General features: G+C 46.4%; 1 protein-coding gene across 1 annotated transcript; it reads left to right on the top strand.

Annotated features, from left to right (window-relative positions):
- Window positions 1–14,089: 14,089 nt before the first annotated feature.
- Window positions 14,090–16,099, top strand: LOC133906281 (amino acid permease 3-like). The gene is made up of 3 exons (XM_062348144.1): window positions 14,090–14,900; window positions 14,992–15,134; window positions 15,229–16,099. The coding sequence occupies exons 1-3, from the start codon at window positions 14,264–14,266 to the stop codon at window positions 15,862–15,864; spliced, it is 1,416 nt and encodes a 471-aa protein (XP_062204128.1). The 5' UTR covers window positions 14,090–14,263; the 3' UTR covers window positions 15,865–16,099.
- Window positions 16,100–17,322: the final 1,223 nt, after the last annotated feature.

Genomic DNA, 17,322 nt, shown 5'->3' with positions numbered 1-17,322 from the left:
ATCAGGCGGGGTCCACACGGCACGGTGACGTGGACGTCCTTGACCGCCGAGAGGGACTCCTAACCAGCCGGTCGCCGCTCCGAGTGTTGCCGGCCGGAGCGGGAGGGAAATGACAGGTCTTGCGGTCGGCCTGTGGGGCCCGGGAGCCGCGTGGTGGATCGGCCTGCCCGTTGGGCTGGGCCCACTCAACATACGTCTCTTGTGCTCAGTCGACCAAGCAAACGACACACCGGTTTCTCAGGTCTCACCTTGTCTCGGTCTCGCTCTACCGCCGCGTCACGCGGTACTTCCTCCTTCTGACTCCAAATATAAGTCCATATAATTTTTTCCCAATTTAAATATTTTTAACTTTAACTATTAATAGCTCAAATAATTTGTAGAATACAACATAAGATTGATGTTACTAGATTAATTATAAAAAAATAATCTAATGATCTATATCTCTTTCTATTTAAAATAATCGATTTTCATTTATATTGTTACTAAAACTTTATATGAAAGACTGTATCAATATTTTAATGGATTTATATTTCAAAAAAGAGAGTGATAGACTTGGTTTCGATTTGCTCTATGCACTGGGCGTTGACCAGAGCGGTGAGAGCAAAAGCAATGTTGTGAAGATTCGAGAGTACAAGGCAAGCACCAATGCTCGGTCTTTGTGGTTGCTTAGTGAGGTGAAGGGTTGAAAAAGATTTCAACTTTTTGTGAGCTCCTCAACGGAGACGTAGGATCTTTGGATCTAAACTTTAGGAAATAAATCACTTGTCTCCTTGCTTACTTTCTCGTATTCTTGTGTTCATTCTTGTTGCAGTTGACTTTTGGGAAATTCGCCTCGATCTATATGGTTGTGTGATTGTGACTGCATGTGACTTGTGGAAAGGACTTACTACATCTCTTGTGACCTGTGGCAACATCTAGAATCAATTAGGAGTGTATAGGCGTTGTTCGATTTTGATTTCATACTCTGTATCCGGAAAGTCCGGGTTGAGCTCAGAACTTCCGATACCCGAAAGTTCCGGATTGAAACTGGATGTTCCAAATTCAGTTTAATTCGCTGCAAAGTTTTAATTTTTCAGGAATGCCCATTCACCCCTGTAGCGTGCATGGCCCTTTTAGGTCATGTATGTGATTTTGATGATGAATGACAACATAGTCAATGAGATTAATTTATTTGTCAAGTATATGCTTTAATATGTCTCATGGATGAAACAAAAGAGAAGTGACCGAAGCAGGGACAAAGAGAGAAATGAATTGAATTATTCCATTAATTATGATGTGATCAAATGTGATGGATTTCTATACAATCTTGTAGAGCTCTTCACAAGCTTTCCATAGAGTTCAAGATCATCAAAATCGGAGTTCAGAGTAAAAAGTTATGTCCAAAATATATATTGTTGTTTCTACTGAAATTGTACACACCGGATATTTCGGCGCTCACATTATGCTTGTTGACCTTCTGACTTGGTGTGAAGCGGTGGAAGGAAACTTGTACGGGGATGTAGAGACTCTTGCTTTGGTGGCTCAAGCTTCGAAATGAAGTCAACAGCAAGTGACCGGAAGAGGGGCTAGCAATGAGACCTTGCGTTGGTCGCTTTGTGACTCATCCGACTTGAGGCCTTACCTTGGTGACTTGGTGGCTCAAGTGCCATGACCGGAAGAGTCTTGGCGATCGAGAACGTATCTTTAGTGAAGCTTCAATGTGAACTATAGGTGGTATTTATGCCATCGATATCACGGGATAGAAACCCCTTATGCCGAGTTTGCTCTCTCTACCTTATTTACATTTTCGTATTTACATACTTGCAATTTACCTTCCTAGAGTAGGTTGCAAAACTTTTGAACGGTAGAGTAGACACACTAGATAAAGCTAGATCACATTTAGATAGAAATTTATATAGGTTTATCTTGTGAAGTTTTTGGAGCTGAATAGTTTTAAGTGTCCTAATTCACCCACCCTCTTAGGACATCACTGATCCTTACAACCCCCACCTCTAGGCGACATCACGATCCTTCAAAACACAATTCTGATTTTTTGGATGAGCAATGATGGTTTCTTTGACGTCATGCCATCCTTGGTGGCGTCGTTCGACAATTCCTTTCCTGGTTCGGGTTGCCTCCAGTTTGGGCCCAATTTTTGCCATTCTGCAGCGTTGTTTACAATCTTAAGTCTAGTTTATCTAAGTAGATGGTTAAGAGTTTATGTGTCTTAGCCTAGTATAGCTAGGTAGTTGCTCGTTGTATTGTGGTTTTCAGCTTGGTTTCCCCTAATTAACTGAGCGTTGTTGAGCCAGGTAGGCTCTTCTTCTTATCAATATTATTGGCAACTCTCCTGTCGGTTCATTTAAAAAAAAACCTATTTTCAAAGTCCGTATGAACTTGAAAATGAGACAACTTTGGCATTGAAACTATTGAAACCGGACATTTTCAGCCCATGACAAATCCATCCCGATTTTAGGTGCACACATCATGGTGGGGCTGACCCATCATCCTCCTCTCCTCATCTTCTCATGGACTTAGAGCATCTCCAACCGGTACCCTATCTAACCCCCTATAGTCAAAATTTAAGAAAAGTGGCAAAAACATCCCTCCAACTGGTATCCTATTCCACACTTATAGTTGAGGACTGCCTACTTCCCACCCCCGGTACCTCAGATTTAGGAAGAGAGCATCGAACCCCTATCCATCAACCACCGCTGTCGGACTTGTCCTTCCCGCCGCGCCAGAGGTTTGTTTTTCTTCCCCTTCTCCAATGTATGCTGGGATGTGTGCTCAGCAGGGCTAGGTCACGGGGGGAGGCGGCGTAGATGAGGCCCTGGAAGGCTTGGTCGTCGGGGCATCGGTGTCAAGGCAATAGAGTAGTGGCACATAGAGGTGGCAGGCTAGGGGGAGGGGAGGGTGTGGGTCGCCAGGGGCGGCAATGCAAAGGAGGCACTGGATGGGTTGGGGAGGGCCAGCGGGAGGTCGAACGTGGTGGCTTCGCGCGGGAGGGCGAGCTGGCGGCACTGGAGGGTGGGAGGGTGAGCCGGAAGAGTAGTGGCGCATGGAGGCAGTGCATGGGAGGCGCTAGATGGGCTCAGGAGGGCCAGCGGGAGGGCGGGCTGGCAACGCTGGAGGGTTGGAGGACCGAAGAAGGATGGGCAGGGGAGCACCAGGGGAGGTGGCGTGGAACAGTAGGGCGGGGAGACGAGGGATGTTTGGGGAGACATCACGACAATGGAGGGCCAAAGGAGGCATCTGAGGGGACGTGTGCTTGACAGGGCTCGGGTCGGCAAAGCAGTGGCACATGGAGGTGGCGCGGTAGGGGGGAGGGGAAGACGTGGGTCAGGTGGTGGAGAGGAGGCGTTGGATGGGCGGGGGAGAGCCAGCGGGAGGTCAGAGGTGGTGGCTCTGTGCGGGAGGGTGGGCTGGCAAGCTGGAGGGCGGGAGGGCCGAAGGAGGATGGGTGGGGGAGCGCTAGCAGAGGCGGCATGGCGTGGCAGGGCGGGGAGACGAGGGAGGGTGAGGGAGGCAGCTTGACAAGGGAGGTTCGAAGGAGGATGGGCAGGGGATCAGGAGAGGATTTATTCATAGCAATGAATAGGGGATTTTTGCAATACATAGAATAAATTTTTTGTTTGGTCACAATAATTTGCAATGCATAGAATAGATTGATCTATGTAGTTTGCAGTTTTGGTTGGAGTAGCCAATTTGGGATTGTATTGCGTTGGTGAAATTTGGAAATGCTATTCTACTCTCGAATATTCAGTTACACAGATGTGTACCTAATGGAAAATGTCACTTGTTATCCTACGAATTACTTTGGAAAAATTGGTTCTGTGACACCGAAAGATCATGAGTTTACAAATATAAAAGTAATGATACATCCTGCAATTCATAGATCCTTTCTCAAAGTAGTTAATCGTATATTTTGCAATGCTAGAAATTGGTGCCATGATACAATTATTGTTATGTAGGTGCAGGTTACAATAATAGATGGTTGTTTGGGATTGATGAGTGAGCAAAACATTGAAAACAATGGATCGTATTGGGATGATAGTCAATTTGGAAGAAAAATATAGCCGTTGGGAAAAAATAGCTGTTTGGAAAAAAAATAGCAGTTGAAAAAAGTAGTTGTTGGGAAAAAAATCTTTTGAAATATAGCTATTAGAATTAATTTTAGTAGTTATAGGATAGTAGTAAAATATGGGTGAGTGAAATATAGCTGGTCAAATTTAGGAGGTCGGTTGGAACTCACAGGGAAATATGGGTCAGTCTAGATAAGGAGAACCTTTATATAAAGATATAGGATGTCAAATATAAGGGACCGGTTGGAGATGCTGTTAAGATGTGATTGGTTGCTTACATGTCCTGTTGCTCGTATTGACCGTATACGCAGGCTGAGCGGAAGTAGGCTGAGCGAATGAAAGGGTTTTGAAGAGAATAGTGTTTGGTTGGTTGTATCTGTCTGGACAGGCTGAGCTGAGTTTTTATTTGGTTGATTGAATCTGAGGTCGCATGAGCGGATGCAAGAGCTGAGATTCTAATTGTTTGTTCGCATGAAATTGATTTTTGTGACACTGATATGTGGGTCCGCTTCCATAAGCGGATGCAACAGCCTACATCCGCCCAGTCAAGCTGCAATTTCCCTCCCGAGCCAGGCTGCGATGGTACATTTACATCCGTCAGACCAGACTGAAACAGTGCATGCAGGCAACTAAACACACTTCTCTCTGAGATTATATACATCCACAGAGCCAGGATCCTTGGATGCGGGCAACCAATCACCCCTTAGTATAGTTTCCCAAATTCCACTGAAATTATTCCATTCCAAACGGTGTATAGTTCCATTTTATTGCCAGTTGGTAAGTTATAAACCAAAGGAAATTCCCACAGCACCAACGCAAATAAGCTGTTTTTATTTTTTGGTTTGTGATGATTTAAAGTGAGACAGGGACCTTACTGAACAATATATAGTGGAAGTATAGCCAAGTCACTATGGATGTGGTCCGTATTTTTGCTCGGCTAGGCGCCAGAGAAAATTAAATACACGTACGATACGACTTGCTGCATGTCTTTTCTTCTTGGTCCATGATTGATTGATCAGAAGTTGGACATTACGAGAGCTGCACGCATGCAGGACGGGAGAAAAGACGAATCATCAGCAAGCAAGCGCCCATGATTGATTAGGCGATGATGATTAACGAATCGCGAAGCGTATCACGAGTTGCTTAAAATAAATAAACGCATCACGTCGCTGCGGCGGAGGGTCAGGGAAGGACGTACGTCGTCGTGGCGACCAGCCGCTGCGAGTAATATCCTGCGGCACGGAGCGACGTGGGCACCTTTGAACTTTTGGCTCGCCTGTTGTTGAGTATTGTGTCGAATATGTGTGTTAGTAGCTTGCATGATGGATTTTGAGTTGTAGTTAGTGATATAAGGATAGAGTTAGTATTAGGTTCTTGTAATCTAATCTTTTTATAAATATAAGAGAAGATTGTAATCATGATGATGTAGTGACATGCTCGCAGAAGAGGTGACGGTTCTGCTGGCAGCGACGAAGCTAGTTAGCTGTCTCTAGTGCACTTGCACCATGGCTCAAATCGTTTTTCAATTATCATCATCAAGTTTCTATCACATGTGCACTCCCGTGATGCAAAAACATGCACCACTGCACCCTTGCCAGCTAGCCCAGGCATGCACAGCCAATTTATGGCATTAGCAGTTTGTCATATCATGCAGAGAGGGCATCCAAGAACCATAACACAACGATAGCTTTTTCTTCCACAAGCTCCGCTCCTCCTCTTCACCATCCTCTCCATTCCCTACCCCTGCTCATCCATAGTTGTCTTCTTCTTCCTGGTCCTTAGAGCTCCTTCATCCTCTGATTGTACCTCTATTACCTGTATTTGGACCTCTATTATTTATAGTATAGTCATGTATTGATCAAAGGCTATTTAGGGAGGATGTTAAGTATTAGTATTAGCCAAGTTTGTTGTGTACAAACTTAAATACCAATTTTTTTGCAAAAAAAAAAAAGAACTAGGCTTGCTGCTGCACATCATAGTTGGGTCTCTCTCGAGTCAAGGTAGGCGGAGAAGAGCAAGTTTGCCATCGTGACAGCGAAAACCAAGTGCACAATGTTATTTCTGTCGGTGTCAAATCAAAGTCGAATATGAGACCTTACACGAAAATGAACACATTCGTTTCAAAAGAGACCTTACACGAGTATAAACACATCAAAATCCAACCCTTATTTTTTATCTACAGACAGAAAAATATAGAGGAAAAGAAAAACACAGCAACTGAATTGCAGGTGCCCTGGCTCTCTGCGCAGCCGTCGTCACGCAGAAGAAGAGACGAGTACTCCATTTTTGGTCCTTGCCGGATCCGATCAAACCAAACGCGACGAGGATCATGCGGGCCCACACGACACGGTGACGTGGACGTCCTTGACCTATGCCTAAGTCTTCGTATGTTACTCGGAGTCTCCAATGAATCTGGATACTCCAGGTCAATTCAAAACAGACTGTAACGGCTAGTTTTTGAAGTGAGCTATATATACCCCCTCACCCCATTTGTTGGGGTGTTGCTGAATGAACTAGTGCACACACACTTCCAAAGCCTTCCAATAGACTCTCCAACTTCTCTAGAGCTCAAATTTGTGCAAGATTTGGAGATTAGGGTTTGGGAAGTGAGATTGAGTGCTAGAAAGCAAAATTCCATTCTCTTAGCACTTGAAGTCATCAACGAGCTTTTGATTTGCAATCTTTTCTCTTGGAGCTATGAGCTCCTAGATGGCAAGGCTTCACCCGGAGAGCACCTAAATTTGTGAAGTACCGCGGGAAGTTTGTGTTACCCTAGTTGAATTGAGTAAGAACCCTCGCTTGATCTTTGTGGTCGCTTGGGAGAGGAAACAGTTGGAAAAGACTCGGCTCTTTATGAGCTCTCAACAAAAACGTAGGTACCTCTTTGTGAAGTGGCCGAACTCCGAGAATAAATTCATATCCATTTCATTTTATCGCACATTAACTTGCTTTAGCTAATATTTGGGGATTTTTCCCGATCTACTCGTTAGTATGCTTGTGATTGCAGGGTATTGGTGATAAGGTATTTAGACATCCTCAAGAACCCGTGGTAACCCTTGGAATCACCTAGTTTTATTCTATAGTTATTCAGTTTCGATTTCCTGTATAATCCAGAGTATCCGGTTGAGACCAGAGTATCTGGGTTCTATATTACCCGTATTCTCCGGACTAACCCGGATTATCCGAACTAACCCGGATGATCCGGACCCAATTATCCACTGTCAATTTTTTTAAATTGCAGGAATCGCCTATTCACCCCCCTCTAGGCGACATCTAGTTCATTTCAAGGGGCAAGCATGTGGGCTAACCACCCCTGAGAGGGCGACAGTACCTAATCGCCCTCTCATGGGACGATAAGGGGCCTAACCGCCCTCTCATGACCAATTCACTTGGGTCTGACTCTCCATCAAACATCACCACCCTCGGACTCTTGAACCCCGAAGGCTACGGCTAGTTTTTCTAGCCAATGGATAGCGGTGATTTTGGATCGCTTGCGTGTGACCTATGCCGAAGATCGTGCACAGGTCGTGCTGTAAATGCTGATGAGGGGGTGATAACATTCCATGTCTCTTCGCCCTCTCACCGTAGCATGTTAATTTGCTCTTGCATTTTCTCCAGGGTTCTTCTGGCTTCGTTCGCTCACCGGCGATATTTAGCTGCCTTCCGACTTACTGCCAAGCTCTCTAGCATATGCTTCTTCTGTGCAATTTGCCTCTCTAGGTCTTCGGCTTCTAGCCACACAGTTCTTTCCACTTCGGTTTCTTCTTCTTCATCTTCGTATTCTTCTAAGTGTTCGAAGTCCTGAGGGGCTTTCCCCCTCGCAGTTGTTGAAGCTTCAAAATGAGTGTGAAGGCCTTCTTCAATTCTTTGCATTGAAGCATTTGTGCCTTCCAGGTGAGTTGGGTCTTCGCGAATTTGAACCTCCCCTTCAATCAATGTGGCCACCTCATGTTGTTCTTCTTGGACTTCTTCAATTGCCACGGCTGTGGTGACGTTCGGCTCCATAGCAGCCAAAGGGGTGGTCGTGGTCGCATTCCTCTCCTGAAGCTGTTGCGCCTACTGCAACGATGACTCTTCGACACCCTTCGGTTTCTTCTTGGGTGGCATGGCTTCGTGGTCATGGGTTCGATCCCATGGACGGCGCCAACTGTTGAAAACTTTCATAATCAAACAAAGCGGTGGGCCTTCAGATCTAGGCTGAGATCCAAAGGCTTGGTTGAAAGCGTACCAAATCTGGGGAACAGAGCACTGCTATTAATTACCACCTATCTTTTCGGGACAATGCCGCCCTATTTATAGATCGCACTCAGTCGTTCTCTGTTACAATGTACCATAGAATCCTTCAACTGCCACATTCCTGATATATCCATGGGCAATACGATATTATCCTTAAGAACATCTGTTCTATTTACAATCATACCATTCTCAGTCTTCAGCTATTAGCGAAGGTCCTCCCCTTCGCCCGGGCTCGCGAAGGTCCATGACCGATGGCATCTTCGGTGCTCCCTCGGTCGATCTCCTTGTGGCACTATGTGACAGCCTTCGTCTGGCCTTCGAAGGCTCGCCGAGTGCATCGCCTGCGATGACACCTCCGGTGCCCCTTCGATCAATTCCCTCGCGAAGCCCAACGAAAACCCTTGGTGAACTTCTGAAGGCCCCACATTGGCTTTGCTGACCCCGATGCCATCACGCACTCCGGCGGTGCCGAATGTCCACCAGGCACCTTCAGCAGATCCAAAGGGTTCCTGCAACATAACAAATTCACAATAGCTGTAATCTTTGATAGAAAATAGTGGCTGTCGAGGACTTCGCTCTAACATCCGGAGAGGCAGGCGAGACCATCCCCCAACAATCATCACCGGAACGACCCACTTTATGTTGTAGCAAACCCTTATGCGGACATTTTAACATTCGTGAGGGTTTTCGCTCGATAGTTGGCTAACAAAATCAATTTTCTTGGCAGTTCTAGTACCGTCAAGAAAATTCCCGATCATGGAGTACGTCTAGTAAAGATGTGTATGTCTACACGGTACACGACTTCGGCCTCGTTTTGCTCCTTCGCTGGGTCTTTTTCTCGCCTTGCCTAGTGAGAATAAGAGACATTGATAGAAGTCACGAAAGCTAGGTTTTCCCAACAAAGTAGCTCAACCTACGATAAGAATTTACTTGTCTTGGCTCTCCTGCATGGACAAGGTAGCTACAAACATTTTTTCTAGAAGTGGCGGAATCACCATTTTAACAATAGATGTATATAGTTTAAAAAAATTGTTAGCCCACGTATGTTGCATATTTGGGCCACCGAGAGCTAGAGATGAAAACAGAACCTATAGTTTCCGATGCAATATGTGCGAATACAATAAGCCTTTTTAATATCCGTGCAGATATAGATGTAGATACTATTAGTTTCATACGGATACGAATACATATAAAAATATGATATTGCAGAAATTCAACGGATACAAATTATCTGATTTTTAGATCAGATGATCCGCATTTTACTGGACCCATTGCATCCGGCCTAGACCAATACTAGCTACTATCTATGGAATGGAGTATGTATTCTATTTGTCTATTCAATGTAATATTTTGAATTATACTACTAGCTATTGACTGCTATATTTGTGCTTATTTTTAATGAAATCTGTAGTATTTTTATGTGCTAGTGTGCATATCTCATGCTTGCGTGGAAAGAATAGAAATAGCTCTCGGTTTCTTTTTTCTCGTAACCAAACCATGTGATATGCAATACTTATTTTATATCTACTTACCTAGGTCTACTTGGAATCCTTAAGGCCTTTATCGTTTCTTGAAAAAACGGTGGTGACGGATGCCAATACTTTGAGTGAGATTTTGGCCATGCATACTCATAAAAACTTATCTTAGTGAAGATAATGGATGGCTTCGAAATGAAGACGAAACTCACACAGTCCTAATACTAACATGCATGATTGCTATCACACTACATATTGCTTGCACAGCGTGTGTGCATGTATTATCTAATTATTTTAGTATGTTTCCAATCCAACTCCGCTCTATTTGACTCCAAAACAATCTAGATTTGAATCTATAACCGTGCAATATCCGTTTTGACTCTGAATTTGACAAAAAGAAATAGATGTAGATATGCTAAGAGTATTATCCGTTCGAATATGATCTGTTTTCACCCTAATGGGAGTTAATTTGACTTTGAGATGGTAGAGTGCAGTAGCGATAAAAGGTCCAGAAGAGTATGCATGGTTTGTTAAGTCTGAATACATTATATAATTATGAAATTTTAATAATTACTGATATCTACAACTATTACCTATGATATATAGTCATTTTTTAAAAAACTTAAGTGTACATATATATACATGTGCCCCCATATTTACCCACCACTCCATCTAGGTTTGTCGACATGTAGCCATCCTTAATTCGCAGACTAGCCGCTCTGGCAGAGGAACCAAATATGCCTCTTAAAATTGGAATGGTATCATCTGATTTCACCAACTAGTGTAGTTAGCTGACTTCAAATTAATGGATCAAATCTGATACTACAGGACCTCTACAATACTAGTGCTACAGTATTTTCAGCTACAGTACCATGCTAGGGTGCATTTTCTACGTGTTCCAAGTTACATTCTTTTTATCCTGCTATATTTTACTGTTCATCCGTGGGGTTGAAGTAAGGGATTTCAATTCAACGGCACCAGTCCCTATAATTTTACAAATTCAGTTCATCCGTCTTTTGATCCCCGGTACTTTCTCTGCGTACTGTACTCGCGCATGCAGCATGGGTCGCATATATGAAATATCAGAATGGCAGTTGCTGTTTGCTAAAGGCGTGGACCAGTGGCAAGGATGGCAGAGATCACGTACAGTGACCTCCAACATGTCATGTACACATCAGTGTGTGGCCAACTTGGCCGAGAAACTTTTGACCCTTCAAAAAGTTGCACTACTCGTTTCAGAAATCACTGTCGAACTCCACGGTTTTTCAACTGCTGCTGCATCACACTTGGCTTGGCCGCATGCCCGCATGGGTCGGATATTAGAGTTCCCACTGCAATCAGGGCGTTTCTATATATGAACTTGGTTATCTACCAACTTTGGAGTCCATGGTTCCCTGCGTAGGAAGCTTCAAAAGTCACACCTCGATCGTCTGGAACTAGGGATGAAAACTGAACGGGAAAATTCCGTTCCGTCCCGGTGCCGCATCCCGTTTTTTTCAGTTCGTTTTCGTTTTTTCCCGTTCCCGTTTATCCCGTTTTCGTTTTCGTCCGACTGAGAAAATGTGGAAGTGAAAACGGTATGGGGTTTTTCTGACCGTTTCCGTCCGTTTTCACCTCTACGCTCACTTATGTCTTTAGTTGAGACTTATCACTTATGTTTATTATATGCTCGAGTATCGAGTTAAGGTTTATGTGGTTCTTTTTTAGAGGGGTACAAAACATGACGTACATAACCCACTTACATCACACTCACACTTAACGCGCGCACACACGTGCATGTCCTAAGCATACACGTTACAGATATATTCTCGCTAAACGGGCACGTATGTGCATGCCCCTAACTACTAAGGAAAAACCCCCGATGAGGCTCGTGGGTCGATCATAGGGATCGAACCCACGATTGGCCATCCCTGTCAGTCTGCCACTGAGAGCGAACGAACCGAGCTACTGCTCGGTCCTAAAGCTTATATTGTTGTATCTTCGTATCTTGTATTGTTTAAGTGAAATATTGATAAAAAATGATATGTCATGTGAATCGAAAAGGCATATGACATTTTTTTTTACTTTAATGCGACTTGCTGATTGGATTGGTTCATTAAACTTATTAATTCAGTGTTATATGAAGATAATGTTAAACTTATACATGTTGACATGTCTTGATGGTTCTGTAGGTCGGTGTTTCCATTTTGTGTTTTCGAATTCCGACCGATACCGGTATTTTCCCGATCGGATTGGTTCGTTTTCGACCTTCCGATTATGTCCGACCGTTTTTGTTTTTTCCCGTTCTCGCCTATCCCGTTTTCTTTTTCGTCCGACAGAGAAAATATGAAAGTGAAAACGGTTAGAGAGTTTTCTCGACCGTTCCCGTTCGTTTTCATCCCTATCTGGAACAATGGAGATGAAATGGCAAGGATGCTATGGAACGTTTGCAGTGGATGCCATGGCTAGCAAAGTTGTACAGGACTACAAGAATTGACCAGCACAAGTGCTTGGCAAATGCATCGGTTTGTGTTACCTACACGACGACCTGACTGACACAGTGCTGACCTACAATACTGACCTCACCGGGGAGACTTTGCGAGTCGGCACCAGGCACACGCCCGAGGGCGGGATCAGCGGTGGCTGACGTGGGCGCGCTAGAATAAATTGAATTTTTGATTAGGTTAAACTAAAATTTTAATTTAACTTTCGCAATCATTTACGACAAGAATGCGATAATGTTTATAGTGGATGACATGCTAGTAAAGTTGTACAGGAATTGAGCAGAACAAGTGTTTGGCAAATGCGTCGGTTTCTGTTACCTACACGACGACCTGACTGGCACAGTGCTGATCTACGATACTTTGCGAGTCGGCACCAGCGGTGGCTCTTGAAATGGGTGCGGGTTTCGCGCTGTCTGGATATGAGGCGCATGTGCATGTGGTCTCCAATGAGTTCAGCATTTGCTTGTATTTTGGAAACTATATATGGTAGGAGATAAATGGACGAATTTTGCTGGAGTTGTCGACCACACATGCATCCCGTGAGAATGTCATGTTCATAATGGATACAACCATAGCTATGCAATCCATCGTTGGGAGTAAGGGTTTGTTTGGTTTGAAGTATGTGCTCGTCTCACCAATCATCTGCGTGCCCATGAGATTTGAGCTAGTGTTTGGTTCAACGTCCATATGTTGACGCGCCCGCCCATACTAGTTTATTTTTCGCCAACACGGGCGAGACGAGGGTGGCAAAATCCTCCGCCAAATCGCGGGCACGCCCACGCATTGGAGTGGCTCGGTGGGGCACAAACCAAACAGGTCCTAACTCTCATCAGTTTGCAACGGTGCTGAGGCTGGAATTTCTTGTGCCGTCCTCGTAGATGGCTCTCCCGGTAGGAATGTCTATGGAGAATTTTTCGTTGGGAAATGGCTCTTTATTCTCGTTCTTGCACGAAGGAAAATTCTCTGTTTTTGTTCCCGTTCCCGTCCCCACTCGCGGGGACTATTTTCTCTTCATCTCCGTCCCCGCATAGAGAATGGAGACCCGACGGGAATCCGTCCCCGCCCACCTGGACCGAGGCAGCTCACAGGGCCGAGACCACTCACTGGACCGCAGGGCTGCGCGCTAGTGCCCGTCTGGACCGCTAATCTGGCTCCCATCTAGACCGGTGCACACGCCTGAACCACCACTGCTGGGCCGAAACGGGTCCTCGCGGGAAACGGGGACGGGAAATGCTTTCCCATACCCATCCCCGTTAGACCCGATGGGGATATGATTTGTATCATTTATATCCCTGTGGGTGACGAAATCTCCTCATCCTTGTCCCCTAATAGGACGGGATGGGAAGATTTGTATTAAAATTCATATAAAAAATAGATAAAAAAATGTAAAGTATATAAAGAAAATAAAAAATAGATAAATATTAGATGAAAAAGGTGAGCAATTGAGATAAGCCCATAGAAACCGTGCTGTTTTGTATTTGAGTGATGGCAATGGTTAGAAAAGAAATTTTATGAGAACGAGTTTTTTTTATAGACCCATGTAGCATCGTGACACGTGTTCCCACATGCGCGCGCCGCACGATCGCTAGTGCACAACGCGGATGAGGATCTCACCGGGATCCTGCGCGCGAGCGAAAAATTTCTTTCCCAGTGGTCCCGGCAGCCGAGATGAAATGGATTTTCCCGCCGAAAAAAAGATGAGATAAAAAAGCGAGACACAGGCACCGGCGCTGACCAGCGACGACCCTCCCGCGGCGAGGACGCCTCCTCCGCTTCCTGTCGTCCTCCGCTCTATATAAAGCCGCCTCCCTCCCCTCTATTCCCCCCACACCATCTCTCCGCTCTCACCTCGCAGCCTCACTCGCAGCTCCACAGCTTCCAAGACCTCGCTTTTGCCTGCTGCCGGACGCTCGCTCGCTTGGTTACTTCACTCCGATCGAGGAGAAGAAATAAAGCTGAAAGAGGAAGCTCGTTCGCAGTAGTCGTGAAGCCGCCTCACAACGGCATGACGCACATGGTTCCGATGGAGGTGTCGGTGGAGGCCGGGAACGCCGGGGAGGCCGCGTGGCTGGACGACGACGGCCGCCCCCGCCGCACGGGCACGATGTGGACGGCTAGCGCGCACATCATCACCGCCGTCATTGGCTCCGGCGTGCTCTCCCTCGCCTGGGCCATCGCGCAGCTCGGCTGGGTGGCCGGACCCGCCGCCATGCTCCTCTTCGCCTTTGTCACCTACTACACCGCCACGCTGCTCGCCGAGTGCTACCGCACGGGCGACCCCTCAACGGGGAAGCGGAACTACACCTACATGGACGCCGTCCGGGCCAACCTCGGCGGCCCCAAGGTCGCCTTCTGCGGCATCATACAGTACGCCAACCTCGTCGGCGTTGCCATCGGGTACACCATCGCGTCGTCCATCAGCATGAAGGCCATCAGGAGGGCCGGCTGCTTCCACCAGAACGGACACGGCGACCCGTGCAAGAGCTCCAGCAACCCCTACATGCTCCTCTTCGGCGCCGTGCAGATCCTCTTCTCGCAGATACCGGACTTCGATCAGATTTGGTGGCTCTCCATCGTCGCCGCCGTCATGTCCTTCACCTACTCCAGCATCGGCCTCTCGCTCGGCATCGCACAGACCATCTGTACGTTCTTGATTATTTTCTCAAGATATGCAATTTTGCATGATTGAGCGATGCTTAATTACTGACATGTGCGCAATCGATGGAATTACAGCGAACGGTGGGTTCAAGGGCAGCCTCACCGGCATCAGCATCGGCGCTGACGTCACCTCGACGCAGAAGGTCTGGCACAGCCTGCAGGCCTTTGGCGACATCGCCTTCGCATACTCCTTCTCCAACATCCTCATCGAGATCCAAGTAAGCAAGCATCCCCTCCGCTGCTCTGCTCTGCCTCAATTCGCGGTTCAACTTGATTGCTCTGTTTCTAACAAAGGTTGTTCTGTATCTTCAGGACACGATCAAGGCGCCGCCACCGTCGGAGGCGAAGGTGATGAAGAAGGCGACGAGCCTGAGCGTGGCGACGACGACGATCTTCTACATGCTTTGCGGGTGCATGGGGTACGCGTCGTTCGGCGACGCGGCGCCGGACAACCTCCTCACGGGGTTCGGCTTCTACGAGCCCTTCTGGCTGCTCGACGTCGCCAACGTCGCCATCGTGGTGCACCTCGTCGGCGCCTACCAGGTCTTCTGCCAGCCCATCTTCGCCTTCGTTGAGCGCCGCGCGAACGCCGCGTGGCCTGGCAGCGCCTTCATCACCCGGGAGCTCCGCGTTGGGCCCTTCGCGCTCAGCGTGTTCCGTCTAACCTGGCGGTCGGCGTTCGTGTGCCTCACCACCGTCGTCGCCATGCTGCTGCCATTCTTCGGCAACGTCGTCGGCCTCCTCGGCGCTGTCTCATTCTGGCCGCTCACCGTCTACTTCCCGGTCGAGATGTACATCAGGCAGCGCGGCGTGCCACGAGGAAGCACGCGGTGGATCTGCCTCCAGACGCTCAGCGTCACCTGCTTCGTCGTGTCCATCGCCGCCGCGGCTGGCTCTATCGCCGACGTCATCGACGCCCTCAAGGTCTACCGGCCCTTCAGCGGCTAACGTCGTCGGAGCCGTACGTGCATGGATCATTCCTTGCGGCTAATCCATCGTACAAACAAGAGGAAGAAAGAACTTAGTGTGAGACGTTTGCACCAAAGCACCAAGGAGGTGTTGTTTGTGATATAGACTCAAGCGTAGTTTTGTTCAAGTTTTGTTGTGCAACCTGTTGTTTCTGAGAAATTTCAAGTAATATATGAAGAGAAGAGCGAAAAAATACCTTCCATATGAAGCTTGCCGGCACACTTATTTGTTTGTTTCTGGGGGAAGAACCAAGTGAAAGACAAAAGTTTGTCGCAAAAGATAAGTGGCAGCAAACATTATCTCCAAATGTGAAAACACAAATTATGGGTAGTTAGACCCTATTTATTTGGAATTGTAAAAGCTTGATTAGTTAAAACAAATAATTAGATTGTAAAAACTAGATTGTTATAATCCAATTCCTATATTGTAATAATATGGGGATTATGGATGCCCACCAGCCGTTCAGCGGCTAACTTCGCCGCCCGTACGTGCATGGAGCATTCATTGCGTGTAACTCAAGTCCTTAGTTAATCGTACGTACCAACTAAGGCAAAAAAAAAAAAAAAAAAACAATGAGTGAGATATTTGCACCGAGGCCCCTATGGAATAGTGTTATTATTGTAAAAGGATTAGGCGCCATTGTGCACATGCTGGTTGCATCCCTTTGAACTTGGAAGACATCACGAGGGGTGTGACCAGAACGGCAGGAGGTGTTCTTTGTGATGTAGAGTCAAATGTGGGGTGCCTAGTGCAAAAATGCTAGTATTTGACTTTTTGTCAAGGTCATGTTACTGGAGAGGATACTCAAGTATCTAAAGGGGACTAAGAACCTTGCAATTTATTATTCTGGTCATCCTGCAGTTATAGAGGGATTCAGTGACTCAAACTGGATCAGTGACTCGGATAATATGAAGGCTACAAGTGGATATATTTTCACTCTAGTAGGCGGAGCAGTGTCTTGGAGGTCATCTAAGCAGACCATCCTTACTCGCTCCACGATGGAGGCTGAGCTAGTGGCGCTAGACTCAGCAGCCGTAGAAGCAGAATGGATTAGAGAACTCATTTCTGACCTACCGATATTAGATAAACCAATTCCGGCTGTTCTCACCTACTGCGATAACCAAACCGTTCTGGTTAAGGTGAAGAGTAGGAAGGACAATATGAAGTCTTCGAAGCACATAAAACGGCGATTCAAGTCGCTCAGGCATGCTCTAGAGACAGGTATAATCGCAGTGGATTATATTCAGTCTGAAAGGAACCTAGCGGATCCTTTCACAAAAGGAATGGCTAGAACAGTCATTCAAGCGGCGTCAAGAGGAATGGGATTATTACCCTATGATAAAGTTCACACCGGCAGTAACCTACCCTAGGAGATCGGAGATCCCGTGAACTAGGCTCTAGGAGAACAAGTTGTATGGATATAAGAGCAAATCGATC

This window comes from Phragmites australis, chromosome 23 (genome assembly GCF_958298935.1).
Source record: "Phragmites australis chromosome 23, lpPhrAust1.1, whole genome shotgun sequence".
Classification (NCBI taxonomy): domain Eukaryota; kingdom Viridiplantae; phylum Streptophyta; class Magnoliopsida; order Poales; family Poaceae; genus Phragmites; species Phragmites australis.
The sequence above is the reverse complement of the archived record's forward strand: the minus strand, read 5'-3'. Positions and strand labels throughout refer to the sequence as shown.

Coding starts and splice junctions, on each gene's coding strand:
- LOC133906281 (XM_062348144.1), top strand. CDS start 14,264: ATGACGCACATGGTTCCGATGGAGGTGTCGGTGGAGGCCGGGAACGCC. Junction 14,901..14,991: donor CGGCATCGCACAGACCATCT/GTACGTTCTTGA, acceptor ATGGAATTACAG/CGAACGGTGGGTTCAAGGGC. Junction 15,135..15,228: donor ACATCCTCATCGAGATCCAA/GTAAGCAAGCAT, acceptor CTGTATCTTCAG/GACACGATCAAGGCGCCGCC.